At 35.2% G+C, this 20,158-nt stretch overlaps 1 protein-coding gene across 2 annotated transcripts in view; it reads left to right on the top strand.

Moving 5' to 3' along the window:
• The window catches only part of RELN (reelin), a 558,168-nt gene that overhangs the window by 395,995 nt on the left and 142,015 nt on the right, over window positions 1-20,158 (top strand). For both annotated transcript variants that reach the window (XM_054564075.1, XM_054564074.1), the window contains exons 20-22: window positions 235-471; window positions 17,954-18,146; window positions 18,941-19,053. In XM_054564075.1, the coding sequence (XP_054420050.1) occupies window positions 235-471; window positions 17,954-18,146; window positions 18,941-19,053 (543 nt within the window). The remainder of the gene's footprint in view (window positions 1-234; window positions 472-17,953; window positions 18,147-18,940; window positions 19,054-20,158) is intronic.

The raw sequence follows: 20,158 nt of genomic DNA, 5'->3' as shown, positions 1-20,158 counted from the left end.
GTGTTTTACCGAGTTAGCTTTTCTGAGAGCAGATGAGTGAAAGCAAAGTCACATTTTTAGATGTGTTTAGAAGACTTTGCTGGGATCAAACAGGAAATTGGAAATCTCAGAAGAAAGTTTGCAATAGTGGGATAACTAATTTTTTAAAGTACTATATAGAGCAGAAGAAAATCCTGCTATAACTGTATTTTAAGATGTCAAAGTAATCTTAATTTTTACTTGTTTCTCCTTTAGAATAATCTCTGTAGAATTACCAGATGATGCAAGACAGTTTGGAATTCAGTTCAGATGGTGGCAACCATACCATTCTTCCCAGGGAGAAGATGTATGGGCTATTGATGAGATCATCATGACATCTGTCCTTTTCAACAGCATTAGTCTTGACTTTACCAATCTTGTGGAGGTCACTCAGTCTCTGGGATTCTACCTTGGCAATGTTCAGCCATACTGTAGCCATGACTGGACCCTGTGGTAAGGATTTCATCTTTCTTCTTCTTCTTCTTGTTACAATTTGCGTTGAGGATTAGAATGCAAGTAAGGTCTTCCAGTGCATCAAACACTTAGTCATTCACTGACAAATATTTACTGCACATGAACCATTGAAAAGTCATTGTTATGTTTATAAGTATGCTATCTTGAGGAGAACTAAAAAAAATACTAATAAATTTAAATAAATACAAAACTTCAACATATTTATTAATCTCATTTTTATTTACTACCATTACAAAAACTCTACTCAAAAATGTTAATAACTAACTAAAGTGACTAGCATTCTCCCTTCATGGAGACCCTCCGTGATCATAGTGAAATGTGAAATCATTCTAATGCTATTTTAGTGAAATAATAATTAGTTATCTTTTCTAATAATTAGTTCTGTTTTCATGGTGTTTTACATAAAGTCCAGGAAGTTCTTCCATCCTAATTTGTTAACAAGGATCTCCTTTTTAATCCAATTTAGCAGCAGTGGTGGGCTGGTGACTCAGCTAGTTAATGTCAGTGGGGTTTCAAGGTTGTGGGATATCCTAGTCAAGATACCTTCCATTCTTAGATATTTTCCCCACTATGGTCATATGCAAACTTAATTATACATTGATTAAACTTAATTATATAATACATTAAGCTGTAAATAAATTATTTAAGACTATGATTAGTACTTCAAAACAGCAATGGGATGATACAATAGTGATTGAGTCAGAGGTTGGCTACTTTAAATAGAGAGGGAAAAGCTATGTTCAGATAATTCAAATAGTGGATATGATACATTCCACTGATTGGAAAGTGGAAGAACAAGGAGGTTCCAACACCTGGTGATCTGAAGGAAGAGCAGTTCAACAAAAGGAAACTTTGTGGTCAAAGACTCCCAATATAAGAGTGGCCATGGCATGTTCAAGGGCCAGGAAGGAGACCAGTGGTGATGGAGCCCCAGTAGCAAAAGTTAGGAATAGAAGCCAAGAGATGCACAGAGGCCATTTCTGTAGGGTCCTCTAGGCTCAGAAATCCTGGATCAAAACTCAAGTCTGCACAAATTCAAAACTCATAGCCTTCACCACTGTGCATACTGCCCTCCTCTCTGGGTTTCTTTGGGACTTTAAACATGATTGAGGAATCATTTTCTAAAAGACTTTTACTTTCTATTGAGTCATGGTCAAACCAATTTGATTTCTCCAGATGAATCTTGCCGAAAGCTATTCTTGTCTCCAGAGAGCATATCATAAGTGACCCATCAGTGATCTTATCATAATTAGAGGTAAATTTTACACACCATTGCACAGAAAATTACCTTTGATGGGAATTGTGCATGACAGTCACATCTCACACACAGCAGGCTAAAAGTCTAGCATCAGAATGACAGCTAATGGAATGGAAGTAAAGCTGATCACTTTTGCTGCAAGCACTGTCAAACTAGGTACAATGAAATATCTATACAACAAAGTATGTTTTCTCTAGTTGATAGCCTCAGATGCTTGTTTTCATGGATATTTCTTACTCCTGGAGCCTTTAAAGAAAATAAAGAGGTGAAGCAAATAATGTAGAAAGATATAAACCAAAATGAGATTTTTTTGGAAGTTGGTGATTCTGAAATTTTGAATTGACCTGAATTATCAGTAATCAAATTGGTTATATACCATAAACTATATCCCTCAAAATTATGTAGTCATTTTTTAGCACTTTCAATACAACAAAGAGTCATGTCATGCATGCAAGTCCTGTGTCGTGTTTATTTTCAAAAATAGTTAACATCTGCTTGAATAAACTCCAAAGTTGCTGAGCATTTTAATTTAACACTTGGGTTGAATGCATGTTAACAGCAATTTAATTACTGTGCTTTGATCAAAACCCTAAAAACAATATCCTTTCACATAGTCTGATGAATATTCTTAACCCACCACTGCTTTAATTGGTGGAGATGCATTTACTTTGTGAAAGTACAATCAAAATAATTATAGAAAACTATAAGAAAATATAAATAACTGTACAATCCCCATGGGTACCTTAAGCAGCACAATAGGAGTTTTATTAACAACCACATGTGAGCAATCAGATTTGACTTTCTGATCTTCTCTGAAATGAAAAGGAATTGTCCTGGTTATGAAACAACAGAGAGTATACTCTGGCAGTGATAATGAGACTAGAGAAAGACACTAACTGCTTTAATAAGGACATGAAAAATGCTTGCTGCTTATTAAAATGAAACAACATGGAAGACCTCAAACTGTTCCCATTTTCTTAGCCAATGAATCAGAATAAAGCTCCTTTTAATGACACTGTTGTCTCTCAGCTGCTTTTGAGGACTAGATTGTCCAAGTTCAATGTGAACTCACTTTAGGAATGTTTCTCATAAATACTTGCTACAATATTGAAATACAAATGATGGTATTGACCAAATATAATAACCTCCTAGTCCTAAAACAAGTTATCTTTTAATGCAAAACCTTTGGAGCATATTATCTTATTAAGTAAAACTTCTTTGAACATGTTAAATAAGTGGTCTGTGCCCTTCAACGACCTTGTTTCTCCCAAGAGAAATTTTGAAATGTATGCATGTCTCTACAGATATCTGGTGTTAAATTAATTATTGTTGGCTTTTCCCAGCTGTAAGTTCATTTGGTTCTCATTTTCTAACTCATGACTTTCCATGAGCATGGATTGTTGTTACTGAGAGTATTCTCCAGGGAAAACTTGGACAATTACTTTTTCATTAAAGGAACTACAGTCAATATGCTATAAATCACTTCACAATGTATCATTGTAGAGCACGTTTTTTCTTTAGAGAAATGAATTGCTTTTAATTATTGGTAGTATTTTCCTTTTCTTTTATACATAGTACTGAAAAAAGAACCTCTGTCTACTTACTTGTTCTGAACATAGTCTTTAAAATTTCTTACATATATTTTAAGATCACTAAGGGAATAATTTTAATTGAGATTTATTAAAGATTATATGACTAATACTATTAGTGATAATACCAAGAGGCATTTACATTCCTCTGTCCTATCTAATAGACTAGGTAGGTATAGAGGGGGAAGGACATTGCTGTCATTTTATATAGGGTTTTGATTTCAAAATGTGTACAACTGTGAAGGGCTGGTTGTTACAGCATATTAGTGTTTGCAGTTGGTTTTAGTAGAAGAGATAAAGAGTTTTTCAGACAGGCAAAATCTAAGGAGTTCAGCACCACTAGACAGACTTTCCAAGAAATGTTAAAGGAAGCTTTTCCTGTCTGTATTTTACTGTGTATAATGCATAATTTTTGCCCAAATTTTTGAGGAAAAAATAAGGAAGCACATTATACATGGGTATAATGATTACATACCATGGGTATAATAATGGGTGTAATAGTCCTGTGTATAATGTGCACAGAACACATGGATGTGCATAATACATAGCAAAATACAGTAATTAGAGCATTATTTAGTAACAGGAAAACATATGAAAGTGTAAATCCCACCAGTAAAGGTAAATTTTAGTTAAATTCAAAATATTCTAATATTGTAATGGTGGTGGGTAAATCACTTAAAAATGTAGTATGAAGGTTAAAAGACAAAAGTAATAAAACAACTATAACTAAAATAATTTGTTAACAGATGTAAATTATGATATCAAAATCACAAAATGCGATGTAATGTGGAATAAAAACATAGAGCTTTAGAATACATTCAACTTAAGTTGTTATCAGCTTAAAATATACTGTTATAACTATAAGATGTTTTATTCAAGCCTCCTTATAAGCACAAAGTAAAAACCTATAGTAGAAAGAAAAATTGTAAAGAGAAAGGAATCTAGGCATACCACTACGGAAGGTCATCAAATCACAAAGGAAATGAGCAAAAGAAGAAGAAAGGAACAAAAGAATTGCAAAACAGCCAGAAAACTATTAACAAAACAGCAATAGTAAATCCATATCTATAAAAAAATACTTTAAATGTAAATGGACTGAGTTTTCAAATTAAAAGACATAGATTGGCTGAATGGATTTAAAAAAAAAAAGACCTAACTATATGCTGCCTATGGCAGACTCACTTCAGCTTTAAGAACACACACAGTCTGGGCAGATGCTTTTCTAAGGAGGAGATAGAGAGGGCCCAGAGGCATTTGAAAGGATGCTCAGCATCACTAGCCATCAGAGAAATGCAGATCAAAACCACCATGAGGTACCACCTCACACCGGTCAGAATGGCCATCATAAACAGATCCACAAACAACAGGTGCTGGCGAGGCTGTGGAGAGAAGGGAACCCTAGTCCACTGTTGGTGGGAATGCAGACTGGTGCAGCCACTATGGAAAGCAGTGTGGAATTTCCTCAGAAAGCTGAAAATGGAACTGCCTTTTGATCCAGCGATTCCCCTGCTGGGACTATACCCTGAGAACACCAACACGCCAATACAAAAGAACCTATGCACCCCAATGTTCATAGCAGCACAATTTACAATAGCCAAGTGTTGGAAGCAACCTAAATGCCCATTAGTAGATGATTGGATCAAAAAGTGATGGTACATATACACAATGGAATACTACGCAGCAGAAAGAAAAAAAGAAGTACTAAACTTTGCGACAGCATGGATGGAACTGGAGAGCATCATGCTAAGCGAAATAAGCCAGGGGGCGAAAGACAAATACCGTACGATCTCACCTATAAGCGGAACCTAACCAACAATGCAAAGAAGCAAGGAAAATATGACCAGCAACACTGAAAGGAAAAGAAATCAACAGAGACAAGAGGGAAGGGGGGGGCAGGGAAAGGGAAGGGAAGGGGAAAGTCAAGGAACATATAGCAAGGACTCATGGACAAAACCAAAGGGGAAGAGCTGAGGGAGGGAAGGTGGGAGGGGGCAAGGGAAAGAGGTGGGGGGGAGGCAGAGACAAATGTATTTTAAAAGTAAGTAAATTTAAAAAAAATTAAAAAGAAAAGAACACACACAGTCTGAAAGTAAAGGTATGGAAAAAGACATTCCATTCAAATGCAAGCCAGAAGAAAGGAGGGGTAGCCATGCTTATATCAGACAGAATTTCAGACAAAGACTAAACGAAGACACAGAGATCATTATAAAATGATAAAGGGGTCAATCCAGCAAGAGGATATAACATTTATATATATTTATGCACTGAACATAGGAGCATCTTAATATATATAGCAAATATTAACAGATTTGAACAGAGAAATAAATCATCCAGATAGAATATCAATAAGGAAACATTGGACTTTAAACATATGTTAAACCAAATGAACTTAACAGGTATTATAGAACATTCCATCCAAAAGCAGCAGAATATATTCTTCCAAAGTACACATAGAACTTTCTCCAAAATAGATATTTTAGGCCACAAAACAAGTCTTAGTAAATTTAGTAAGATTGAAATTGTATCAAGCAACTTTTCTCACCATAATGGTATGAAACTAGAAATCATTACAAGAAGAAAACTAGAGAATTTACAAATATGTGGCGATTAAACAGCATGTTACTGAACAACCAATGGGTCAAGAAAAACAAAAGATAAATAAAAAATATCTTCAGACAAATAAAAATGGAAATACAACATAACAGTGGAAATGCAAGAAGTATATGGGATGGAGTCAAAGCAGCTCCAAGAGAGAAGTTGGTAGTGTAAATACCTTTATTAAGAAACAAGGAAGATCTCAAACAATCCAACTTTACACTTCAAGGAACTAGATAAAGAAAAGCAAACTAATCACAAAGTTGGTAGAAGGAAGGAAATAACAAAATCAGAGTGGAAATAGATGAAATAAAGGCAGAAAAGATAATACAAAGATCAATGAAACTGATAGCTGGTTTTATGAAAAGATAAACAAAATAGAGAAACTTTTAGCAAGACTTACCAAGAAAAAAGAGAGGACACAAACAAAATCAGAAATGAAAGAGATGTTATAACTGATACAACAGAAATATAAAGGATCATGCATGAGACTACTATGAATAATTATATGCCAACTAATTGGATAAAATAGAGAAAGTAGACAAATTCCTAGAGACATACAACCTATCAAGACTAAGTCATGAAGAAATGGAAAATATAAATAGACCAATTACTATTAAGGAGATCTTATCAGTAATCAAAAACCTCCCCCCTGCCCAAAAAAAAGAACCAGATGGCTTCACTAGTAAATTCTACCAACATTTACAAAATAATTACTATTAATTTTTCTCACACTCTTCCAAAGAAGAAAAGGGGAGGAAACACTTCCAAACTCATATTACAAGACCAACATTACCCTAATAACAAAACCAGACAAGGACACCACAAGAAATGAGGATTACAAAACAATATTCCCAATGAACCTGGATGCAGAAATCCTCAACAAATTATTAGCAAACCAAATTCAACGATACATTAAAAGATATACCACGATCAAGTGGGATTTACTCCAGGGATGCAAGAACATTACAGTATGGGCAAATCAATCAACATGAAGCCCTATAGTAACAAAATGAAGGATAAAAATCTTATTAATTATATTTTCTCCCATTCCATATATTGGGAGAAAATTTAGACAACTTACAATAAAAGAGATAACATGTGTTGCCAAGGATGTGGAGAAAAGAGAGTTCTTGTGTATTGTTGGTGGGAATGTAAATTGGTACAGCCACTATGGAAAATTGTATGGAGATTCCTGAAAAAAATTAAAATAGAACTACCATATGATTCAACAATTCTACTTCTTGGGAAATATCTGAAGGGAACAAAATCACTATCTCAAAAAAGATATTTGTACATCCATGTTCATGACAGCACTGTTTATAATAGCCAAGACATGGACACAACCCTAAGTATTTATCAATGGATGAATGAATAAAGAAACTGTTATATTTACACAATGGAAAAAATTTAAGCCACAAAAAGGAAATCCTACCATTTGTGACACAATGGATGGACCTTGAAAAAAAAACCCAAACTCTAGAGGTCATGTGTGGAATTGAGCAAAATGGGTGAAGGTGGTCAAAACCACAAACTTCCAGTTATAAGATAAGTTTTGGGGATGTAATGTACAGCATGATGACTATAGTTAACAATACCATATTATATATTTGAAAGTTCTAAGAGACTAGTTCTTATAAATTCTAATCACAAGAAAAAATATTTAATAATTGTGTGAGGCAATGAATGTTAACTAAACTTATTGTGGTAATAATTTTACAATATATACATATATCAAATTATTATGTTGTACACCTAAAACTGATACAGTGGGATATAGCAATTATGTCTCAATAAAACTGGAAAAAATAGAGTAAAAAATAATGAGATGATATAATAAAGCTATATATTTTATTCATCTTTAATAGTGCTTAAGGAAAAGCATTTAATTAAAAGAAGATTTAGAGATAAATGAAATGTAGAAGTATATAAAGGGCCTCCTAGGTACTTTCATGGGCATAAAAATAGAAAGTACTCATTTCTTGTTAGTCTATTTTTAAAATTAAAATTATCTTTCTTTATACAAGCAAATCACTAATACTAGTCATGTTAGGGTCATTTTTTAGTAAGAGAAATTCCCTAAGGGAAGCTGTGAAATAGAGAGAAAGTAAAAGAATAACATGTAGGAAATTAAATTAGCTGTGAATGACAAAAACCATGAGAAAAAAGGATGACATGTGATAGTAATGTTGTGATGGGAGGATTTTGGAAGTCTCTTTTTCACATCAGCCCTGTGTGACATTGTCAGCTGGGCAGATATAAGAAAGCAGAGGTGTAAAAAGAGCACAGCTGCAGGTTGGGTGGCCCAAGTCAGAGGAAGTAGACAAATGACTATGTGTTCAGAATATTCAAAAAGTATATGTTCATATTTCATGGGGCACCTATAAGCATGGACAAGGAAAAAGAATTTGTATATTTTATAAGAAGCAAGAGTCACCCAGGCTAAAAAATCTTAAAACCTGTCTATTTCATAATATAAATTACATACAGTTCACTTGCAATAAGAGATGGGAAATAGTAGTGTGACTCTATTAGCAAATAAAGAAAACCAATAATCTAGTGTTACATAATAGTTATGTAATAACACAGCAGAACTAAATGATGAGTGGAAAAGTGTTTTAAGGTAGACAAGAGGATCTATGAACTAGGCACTTCTAGGTTACAGGAAACATGGGGAGTCAATAATAATAAGTAGTAATGGATAGCACAAAAATGTCCCCTACTTGCTTTGGAGAAACACCATCGGAGCCCATGCTTGCACAGACCTACATGCATCAGTGGGAGCTTGCAGGCCCACAGGAGGATCTAATACACATTTAGCAAGCAATGGGCCAAACATTTTTCATGAGGGCCTACCTTTTCTTCTGCTACTTTTTGGTTAATTTTTAAAAATAAGAATATGTGTTTGAAAGCATTAAGAGTCAAGAGTCTTTACTGCATGCAAATCTTTATTGTTGTGGACTGGTCTTATGAAACTAGTCAAGGAGTTTGCCTGATAATAATATAAGGAATGTGTCATTGGTACATCAAAAAAGGAGAGGTTGGGTTAGTGCCCAGCTGAAATTTTAGACAACTCTGATCCCTTAGGTTCCCGAAAAATAAATTACTGACTATCTCTTTATAAGATGAACCTACCTATAGAATACAAAATAATAGCCAAGTAAATTTCTTTAAGATTTTTCATCTATAACTCATATAGAAACTTTGTTGTTTTAAATAATTTATAAGTAAACCTAGACTATGCTTGGGATTATATTTTTACAAAGACTCTTAAAAAAGAACAGTATGTCAATTTAAACTGTGCTGCTAAAGGAAGTCAGCTGGGGTGAGCTGGCTTCCAGGAGCCAGCCCAGCTACTGTTTCTCAATAGATGATCATTCTAGGAAGCTTAGCAGATAAATAATGTAGCTATATTGAGTGACAAACTCAAAAGTCACTTTCTGTTATTTTCAACAACTATGAAGAGTATTTTCAGTATCCAGGCCTCTGTAAAATTGGAAATACAATGGAATATAACCCCAAATAAGCTGATAAATGACTTTCTAAAATGGAGCCTCTTTATCAGGCTTTTTCATCATGAGGATTTTATTACCTGAAATATTTTATCCATTTATAAACTAATTTATACATTCAAATGTTTATTGAGTGCACTATAGACACTATTTGTGCTGGAGGTGTAGCAGTTGGCATTAAATGAAGATAGAAAAGTCTTTTGTGGAGGTTACATTCTAGAGGAATAACAACAGCAAACAAGTAAGCAAATTAATAATAATATTTCAGATTTGGTAAGTACTATGAAGATAAGGGAATGGAGTATTGCGTGGCAGGAGTCAAGAGTGAGACTATTTTATGTAAGATGGTTAGGGAAGCCCTCTTGGGAGACATAAGAGTAAAGACCAGAATGATGATAGACAGCCATGTAAATGTGTGCAAAGGAAGTACTGCAGGCTGAGAGAAATGCAAGAACAAAGGTCCTGAGGCAAGCAATGAACAAGGTTATGTTAGGGCCTTACAGAGCAACTTGAAGATTTTGGATTTTATTCTAAGTGCTATGAGACTCCAGTAGATAATTTGGAACAGAGGAGTGATGTGATCACACTTATATTTAACAGTAATTGTAGCTGCTGTGTAGAGAACAGATGGTACAAGGTAATGGGAGAAGCAGTAGAAAGAGCTCAGCTCAGAGGCTAATTGTGCCAGCTGTATGTGCTAGGAATAGGATGATGGCAGTGGAGAAATGGACCACTTGAAGATATATATTGGTGGACAAATTCTTAGGGTCTTCCAAATAAATGGATAAAATGGTTGTTCCAAGACTAATAGCCTTTTTATATTCAGACAGTTGACTTTTGAGTCATTTATTTCTCCAAAGTTAAATTTCCTTAAAAGTCTCCCTTTGGACTAAGTAGCTAAGTGATATTTCAGAAGAGAACATACCATTAAACAAATTAATTAGAGAAATCTACATTTGACTATTTAGAATCATGGTACATGTGGCTGAGGCAGTTACTTTCTATGCACAGCAGCACACAAAATCTCCACAGCAGGCCCTGAGTCATCCGGTCCAGCTGGTTTCTCCTGCCTTTCATGCAGTCTACCCCGACCACATTGGTCTTCCTTCTTTCTACTCCAACAAGCCAAGCTCTTTCCTCTGTCAGTACCTTTACATTAGCTATGCTTCTTCCCAGAAAGTTCTTTCATTAGTCATTTTGGGCCCAATGCCAGGGCCTCTAAGCTTTCCAGGGTACTGGAGAAATCTAAGGGCTAGAAAAATGAATACTGTCTCAAAAAAGTGATAAGAAAATTACAAAACTAGAATTAATAAATGGTAAATAGATAGTTATACAAACAACATACATTAGCTTCGTTAACTGCTAAATTTAAATACTCACAAAATTTTATGTATTGGAAATAATTTTGGGGTATGCTGAAGAATCGTATGCATGTATATTATATGCATTACTAGAAGCTAAATAAAATTTAAAGGCAAAATTATAAGATTGACTTAAAAGTTTTTGCAAAAAAAGCACATATTTAGTGTGGGTCATGAGTGCACTTCAGTATGTTTGCTATGATGTGCGAATGGTGTTCCTAAAATTAAAAGTATCAAGGTCTTATAAAAGTCTTTAAATGGACCTGCTTGAGTACATGCCAAAGAATTTAACATGGCTGCCCAAAGCTGGAAGGATTTTAAAAAAAGAATTTCAAAGATTCCTCAAGTTTCTTCTCTCTTCCCTCACCTCTTCCCTCCATGCTAAATATTTCAGTCAGGACTATCAGGCCTAACTACATGGCCCAGTGTGTTCCTTTCTGAAAGGAAGTGAGGAGCAAAACAACAGGATTATGTTGAAAAGGGAAGTTCTAATTATAAATAGTGTAAATGTGGATTGAGCGAGTTCACGTCAATCACAATTTGTTCTGGAGTTAATATGGATGCAATGTAAGAATAACAAGAGTAAGGACGTTCTGGATAACCAAAGATCTGAGATGAGCTGAAGTTTTTAACCGAAACCACTAAAGCTCCTTTGATTCTTGTCCTCCCAAGTAACAGGGAAGTATTGTTGGTGAAAAGTGTCCCTGACAACTTAAATACTCACACTTGCCCACAGGTTCCTGACAAGAGATTGGCAGGCAACACAAGAGTTGAAAGAAGTTATTTTCCCCTGGGTCCTTAGACTCCGCACTCTCTGACAGTAGGTTCCCTCTCTGTCCTTCAGACGTCCTTTTTCCCTTCGTCTCTCCTTGGGGACCACAGTCCTGACTGCTTTGTGCCAACTCCCCACTCAGGCTTTTACCCAGCAGAGATTACCCTTTAAAAAAAAAAAATACAGTTTACTCCAGCTGCTGAACATTTCCTTAAAATGCTGTTAGGTGGGCGAATGAAGATTCAACTGAAACTTGACAGAAACCTTTGAAATAATCACATTTACCAACAAATTTTTATAAACTTAATAATTGGGTTTTTTAAATAAAGTTATTAGAATTAGCTGCCAGCATTGAGACTTTGAAAGAATTGGGCTATTTCCCCAGGGGACAAAGGCTGGTGACAGCTGCAGATGCGCCTATGGGCTCCTAATGAAGGATGGAGGAACCTCAAGTCTGGCCCACCCACCTGTCCTGCAGTAGCACACCTTCGGGTGCATGTAACCACTTGAGAAAGAGAAGACAGTGCTCATTTGTGATCATCGCCATTGTGTGTGTACTAACAGCCTGAATCTCTAACTTAGGGGACAGATTACACCAGATTCTATCTCCCACATGTGAAATTATCTGACCCATTAGAGAAAACTGCTAAGTGCCCAATTTTATGATGAGTTTGATTTGCGAAGAGGCTGCTTTCTGTCAAAGCTGAATCAACAGCAGCCAAGCAGCTCAATTTACGCTTTTTAATCACCTGAGAGTTTATCTAACTTAAAGTAAGATTCTAGCCCTGACTTAAAGAACTGTGTGTAAATTCCAAAACTGAGAAAATGGAAATGAGAATGAAGAACCTAAAAATATAAACTATGCATTTTAACTAGGAATGGTAAAGATAAGCAAAATAAAGCAGGTGCTAGGGACAAACATATAAAAAGAAAACTAAAATAAATGTCTATTGGGATATGTATTCCAAAATACCTTCGATTGCCAACTCAACAAGGACTAGTCTAGCACTTAGAAATCCATAAGGACTTTTTAAATGAAGCATTGAATAAAATGCAATATGTGCAGAAATTCCAGTTTGTTTGAAGCTGTAGATTGAATGAAGTGAGTAATAACAGTTTTAATAAAATTAACTTAGTATATGGAAAGTTCTTATATAAAAAATTAGTTCAGCTGGGATACTGGTTGAGACAGTATAGTAAAAGAACCAAGAGGGAAATTAATAAATCAGCTTATCATAGAAGATGGTATGTTAAACCCATGTGTTTTTACTTAGGTGACCTAGGCAAATGTAACAGAAAAAAATACCATCTTTGGAAGCTGAAACTTGAATGAGCTTCTGCAAGAAGTGGCATTGGAGGAAAATGTGTTGGAGAGAGTAGAGCGAGTGAAAGCTAAGCGGCTCCCTCACTGCTGGCCCCACTAAACTCTTCTAGACTGAAGCTGGGGCTAGAGACCTATAAGAGAGGTGGTGCTGTGGGGTTTAGAAGTCCATTGGAAGATGAAAAGAAGTCCATGGTCCTCCAAACACCGAATGCCATAAAACAGGAAGCATAATATAAAACCTGTTAGAATTATAGGGAGAAAAAGTACAACACCCATAATTCAGAATATGACTTTAATATTTTGTTTAAGTTCCTGATGGATCAAGCAAACCAAAAAATAAATGAAGACCTAGACAAAAGTATGGAGATAATTAACAAGGATGATTTAATAAATAAAAACTTTGTACCCTACAGGTGAAATATATGTGTTTGTATACACGCACATATACACACAAACACATATATATTCCTTTCAATGTCTATTGGATATTTGCAAAAAATGATTATGCACTGGGCGCAGAGGTAGTCTCAATAGATACCAGTAAAACATGACAACAAATCCGGGACCATAAAGGTCACATAGTCCACCACTTAAATTTTTTTCTAATTTTTTAAAGATTTTATTTATTTATATTTAGAGAGATGAGGAGGGAGGGGAAAAAGAGAAGGAGAGAAACATTGATATGAGAGAGAAACATTGATCGGTTTCCTCATATACATCCTGACCAGGGACCAAACCTGAAACCCAGGAATGTGCCCTGACCAGGAATCAAACTGGTGACCTTTTGCTTTGCTGAAGTACGACCAACCACTGAGCCACACTGGTCAGGGCTACAACTTAAAATTTTGAAATTTGTATTGAGGTACAGAGGCCTTCTGAAAACAAAATATGACAGCAAATTAGGAGCAGGGGACTATTTGCAACATATATGACAGACTATATGAGTTTGTCATTATGTGAAAAACTCTTACAAATAAAGAAAGATAAATCTCAATTTAAAAAATGGGCTAAGTACATGAAAAGACCACACACACACAAAACACACACACTACAAATAACCAATAAACATGAAAAAGAGAGGGAGAGAAACATTGATATGAGAGAGAAACACTGATCGGTTTCCTCATATACATCCTGACCAGGGACCAAACCTGAATCCCAGGAATGTGCCCTGACCAGGAATCAAACTGGTGACCAATGCTGTTTATTAAATTATTTAATAAACAGAGAAATGTATAGTGAAAGGCTATACGCATAGAATAGCTAAAATGAAAATATCGTCAATGTTTAGTATTGACAAGTGGTAAGACGTAGCAGCTCAGTCATTGTTAATATTCTTGGTAAATGTAAGTTGATACAAGCTTTTGAGGGGGCAGCTTGGCAGTGTGTTCATTTTAAAAATTTGCTTTGAGCAATCAATTCTGCTTCTAGGAATTTATGCTAAGGAAATAATTGGACAAACACACAAGATATACAAAGATGTATATTATAGAAGCATTGTTTATAACAGTGAAAGATGGAAACAACCTCCACAGATTTCCATAATTGGATATTGGCCTTATTTATTAAAACTGACAGTACCTCACCATATTTTTTCCATACGGAAAGAGAGTAATAAAGTAGTTTTAAAAAGAAAATAGAGCGGGTTGATTATGATTTTATGATTGTTTTTAAAAGAAAGAAAAGTGAATGTATATGTGTATATATTTTTGTGTGTGAGCATAAGTTTGAAAGTATTTATACCAAAATTTTAGCAGCAGTCATCTCTATGTAGTAGAATTGCAGATTTTTTTACTTTTAAAACAATGATTCTATATTGTCATACTGTTTTTTTTCCAATAAAAGTAAAGTTTATATAATCTGCTACAATTACATCCTTATTTCTGTTTTGAGATATAATATTGTAGAAATAACAAATGATTTAAAATGCCACCTTTAATTCCACGATATCAACAAGTTTTTCTTTCAACTCTAGTAAATAGTTCTTTAATAATTATAAGAACAAAACTCCCAAAAAGATGACATTAGAGATGCTTAGATTTATCCACGTGTCCTTCTGCAGATAAACCTTCTAAACAGTATCAAACCAAGAGCAGCTTTGTTTTGCTCTGCTGTTTCTCTGGGAATGAGCTCTGCAGAACTCATGCTCCCACTCACTTTGGTTATGTGTAGCTGCCTTTCATGTGAAAGAGCCTTTTTTCTAGAGATGGCAAAGAGGCTCTGGGGAAATGCAGAAAGAACGAGGACAACCTTAAAACCTGGTCTGTGTTCATTACAGTGTTTAAGTAACTATCATTTTGCAAAACTTGGCTTTTCCCCAATTGAGAGACCTCACTCATATGCTCATTTTGTTTAACATTCTTTAAGTGCCATTTATAGGCATGATGTAATGGAAAGGATATCAAAGTAGAAATCAGAAGACCTCATTTCCAGTTTTTTAGTAACTGTGTGACCCTGGAGCCAACAACTCAGACTCTCAGTTTTCCTTCTCCATAGCACAATGTTAAAGATCTCTGATGTCTTCCAAATGGTCTTGACTCAAAAATCAAATGAGGTAATCCAGCTGTTGGAAAAATCATAATGTCCTGCATGCACCAACACAAGGTTCTGAGTGTTCTAGGGGATGCAGAGATAAACAAGATGTGATTTCTGCATGTGAGAGGCTTCCAACGGGGTCAGGAAAGCAGATCCTCAGCAATACGTGAAAAGAAGCGAGGGAGAAGGAGGCGCAGGACCTGTACTGTGGGCTACGTATCCATTTTACCAGGGTCATAACAGAGAGCCTGCTAGCCTTCTTAGAGGTGGAAATGTATGGAGACAGGACGGTGAAAATGGAAAAACCCTTGTCCTAGTGGAAAGAGTCATCCCCATTCTCTCATTAAATTGTGTAATTAGATGCAGGAGCTTTTTAATTGTTCTTTTTTTTTTTTTATCTTGCAAAGCAACATGAATAAAACTAAGCCACATGATTCCCAAAGCATTCTGTCTCCAGAATTTTTCCCCAAAATGCAGATGTGTACTCTTCTCTTTTATTTATATGATTATAAAAGATAAGAAGTTCAGCTTGTTTTTTGCCTTTATAAACATATCATTACTTAGACAAGCTGCAAAGAGGATCAGTTTTGTCAATTAAATGTCTGTGAAATTCTCTCCCCTAAAACTCCAATTGAGTATGAGCATCAGAGTATTCAGAAGGAAAAATACAGATCTACTATCACTGGCTTTCAACCAGTATTAAATAAATCATAAACAACCAAGTCAACTTGTGATAGGAATGGTCAAGATTTTAAGGCTTAGATGTCTGTCCTCTTCATTTGTGATTTTGCTTCAGATTAAGACATCAGGATGGGTGTAATACAGTACCAAGATGTATGGCAAGTGTAGCAGTTAGTAACCCATTCAGCTCTAAGTCACAACAAAAACAAGAAAAGAATGACCATGGCATAAACCAGAATAAAGTGGCTTATTTATCATTTGTAACAAGCAGTTCTGGGATATGTGGTCCAGGGCTGGTAAGCAGCTTAACAAGACTCTCAGGGACCCAGGCTCTCTTATCTCCCATCTCAATTGAGAGACTTCATCTGAACGCTGTTCCTTCCATTATTGTCACAAGATGCCTGTGGCCCGATAGGGAGGAAGGAAGACATTAAGAGCATCAGGCAAACAGGCATGCCAGCCAAGTCCATCTGTATCTTTTAAAAGGCTATTTTAAAGCTGAATGAGTGAATCCATCTAGCATCCTTTACTTACGTCCCATTGGTGAGAGCTCTTGTGGATGTAGACCAACTCCTAGGTGGTAAATGTGGAGAAAAGAGATCATGGATGGCAGCAGGATCCGACTACCCAACCACCTGTCACAAATGCCAGTGGAGATATTCATGCTAAGTAAAAATGTTATCACTATTTAATTGTTCTCATTTCACCTCTTTTCCTTTTATGTAATTTTCACCCTGTTTCTTTTTTGGTGTCTTGGCACCTTTAAAAGCTCAGGATAGTTCATAGAGCACACACTTCTCCTCAGGTTTGAATACTTCCTCCCTTCAACAAAGCTGTTAATTTGTTATCATGCAAAAGTCAGGTGCAGGCAATATTTATAAAATACAACATTTCTTTCTGTCCCTTTATAGAATTTAGAGGACACTAAACATCTCAGTAGGGAGGAATTTACAAGGAGCTGACTGTGAAAATAATTATCTTTTAAACAAATCAAATGAAGCCTAGTTGGCTGCCTCTAATTACCTTTCTTACAAAGGGTATGAGAAAGAGTATTTAACCCTTGAAGCTAAAAGAAGCATTTATTTCTCACAGGGAGAAGCATTCAAGATTTTTCACCTACTTTAAAGTACAGATGAGTCTGTGCCTGTACAGCTAAAAAGTATTTTTGTTCTATGTTGATTTCTTTTATTTTTTTAGTATTGCTAAAAATTGCACATGATGCATATTAACTGCAGTGAAAATGTGTTCCACCACCAAATACAGCCACTGAAAATATTCTAGTGAATTTTCTTTATGCATAATTTTGTGGATTTTTCAAACTTAATTTATCATATGCATGTTAATTTGATTGATTACCTTCATAAACATTTGAAATACAGATAATCTGTCAAGTGGCTACCAGTTCACTTAAGCATTCCATTTTCCCTATAGTTTGATATTGAAATGGTTACCAATTATTATTATCAGTAAACCAGCAACATTCATCATATTTTATAAAATTTGCCTTTGAATTTAGGGTATTTCCTAGGATAGATTCAAAGAAGTGAGATTAATAATTCAAAGAGTTTATATTCATGAACAATATGGGAGTGAGTTGAGTACCCATTTTCAAGTACATTTGAGAACTCTAGGTATTAACTATTTAAAAATAAATATATAGTGCCTTTGATAGGTTGTTTTAAACTGCATTTATTAGATTATCTGAAATCCATCCTAGAACTTACAAGGTTTATATAAGTAAAATGAAACTGTTTTGGTGTGTGACATGAAGAGGTTAATTTTTCCTTAATACATTGCTGCTTTTAATTTTCTGATTTCTATCTCTGTATTTCAGTTTTACAGGAGATTCTAAACTTGCCTCAAGTATGCGCTATGTGGAAACCCAATCAATGCAGATAGGAGCATCCTATATGATTCAGTTCAGCTTGGTGATGGGATGTGGCCAGAAATACACTCCACACATGGACAACCAGGTGAAACTGGAGTATTCAACAAACCATGGCCTTACCTGGCACCTTGTTCAAGAAGTAAGTTTATTTTCTGTAAAGCTTGTGATAGGCAGCCTGTTCCTTTTTTGCATAGGAAGTGAAGAATTGCAATTCTAAAAATTTAGGTGTGTTTGAAAAGAAACAGTGTTATTTATAACAGAATTGACATAAAGTCAGCAGCAAATTATAAGGATGCCATATTCTGCACTATCAGATGCTAAAGGGTAATTGAAAATGAAAAAGAAATGGGAATACCTTCAGGCCTGGATACTCTATCGTAGTGTTTTTAATATTATTTTCTCTAACCCTCTTCCTCTGTAAATGTATCTCTTTCTTCTTTCCCTATAGTATGTCTTCATCTGTTCTAAGTCTCTTTACCTGTACGTAGATCTTATTAAGAATATGGTATTTCTTGCCTTAAAAAAAAAACAGGAAAAGAAGTGCATTGATTCACTTCCTTAGAATAAAATGTACTTCTTTATATATACACTGATAATCTGAAGTTGCAAAAAGTTCATAAATATCATAGTGAATAGAATAATTTTACCAAATGCCAGTGTTATAATAGCAGATCAAAAAATGGATCCTAATCCATTTCTATTTTTACATGTGAGATCTGGAAGACATTTAACTCCATTATGGCATCTCATTTTAATTATTTCCCAAATATTTTAGCTTCACAAAAGGAAAAATCATGGATTGCATCATACTGCAAATGGTTAATATTATTACATTAGATTTCCTTCAGGTCTTTTTCACTTATGGGAAGCAAGTAAACATATTGCCCCTGGAGGACATAGAGGCTGTTTAATTTTTGCCTGATTCTCTTCTAGGAATGCCTTCCAAGTATGCCAAGTTGTCAGGAATTTACATCGTCAAGTATCTACCATGCCAGCGAGTTCACACAGTGGAGAAGGGTCATAGTGCTTCTTCCCCAGAAAACTTGGTGAGACAACAATTTTAGATATGGCTGTCACGTTTAACTTTTACTATCTCTGTTAGCATGACTCGATTGATTATGAAGAAAAGTTAAGCACAATGGCAAGATGCAATCATGTTTTTGTCATAGAAAGACTCAGATCTTTCTTTTATACTGAGAATGTTTAAAAAATAGAGCTAATAAAAATTTGGTTTTCAAACTGTCCTAGCTTTTCTGACCTCCCATTTTACCCCGGCTGTTCTTTTTATGTGAGAACTCAATTGGCCTTTTCCTTTAGGTTTAACATATACAAGGGAATGATACAGGAATCTGAAAAATTCTGTGTCAAGATAGTTTGAGTTGCAAAGCTGTTTTCTTGTTTTAAAGACCTACTTTTTATTTCAAAAGCTTAATATACATTTTTCCTCTATTCACATTCTTTTAGCAACAGTAAAAATCATCTCCCAGGAAGCAGAAGCTTAAGTAACTAGGAAGGAAGTTAAGCATTTGATAATGTGAAAGAGAAAAGCACATTTTCCCCCAAATGCTTTATGGTTTCATTTTAGATTGATTACTCTAAGCACTGTATGAAGAAGAGAGAATAGGAGAAAAGTAAAGACAGGTAAACCAGTTAGGGTGTTTCAGGCATTTGAGGTTTAGGTGGCTTGGAGTATGATTGTAGCAGACATGGAAAGAGCCATCATTTTTTAATTATGTATTAATTAAATAGGGGTTGCTGATGAACTTGATGGGGTCTATTATGGAAAGGGAAGAATCAAAAACAATTTCAAAATTCTGGACCTGGGAAAATTGTTGGATGGCAGTACCACTGACTCAGATGAGAAAGACTGAAGAAGGAATAGATTTGGTGCAGGACATTAAGAGCTCTGTTTTTGATGGATGGACTTCCAGTCAAGATGGTGGCATAAGTAAACACAGTGCACCTCCTTGAACAACCACATCAAAATTACAACTAAACTGTAGAGCAACCATCATTCAGAACCTTCAGAAACTGAGCTGAAAGTCCTACAACTACAAAATTAAAGAAGAAACCACATCAAGACTGGTAGGAGGGGCACAGATGTGGAATGGGCTGGTCCCACACCCACAGGTAGCAGATGAAAATCAGGAT

The sequence above is a fragment of the Pteronotus mesoamericanus genome, unplaced genomic scaffold (genome assembly GCF_021234165.1).
Source record: "Pteronotus mesoamericanus isolate MK-2021 breed Mesoamerican mustached bat unplaced genomic scaffold, CSHL_Meso_final scaffold_85, whole genome shotgun sequence".
In the NCBI taxonomy this organism is placed as follows: Eukaryota; Metazoa; Chordata; class Mammalia; order Chiroptera; family Mormoopidae; genus Pteronotus; species Pteronotus mesoamericanus.
Note: the sequence above shows the minus strand (reverse complement) of the source record. Positions and strands in the feature narration are given on the sequence as shown.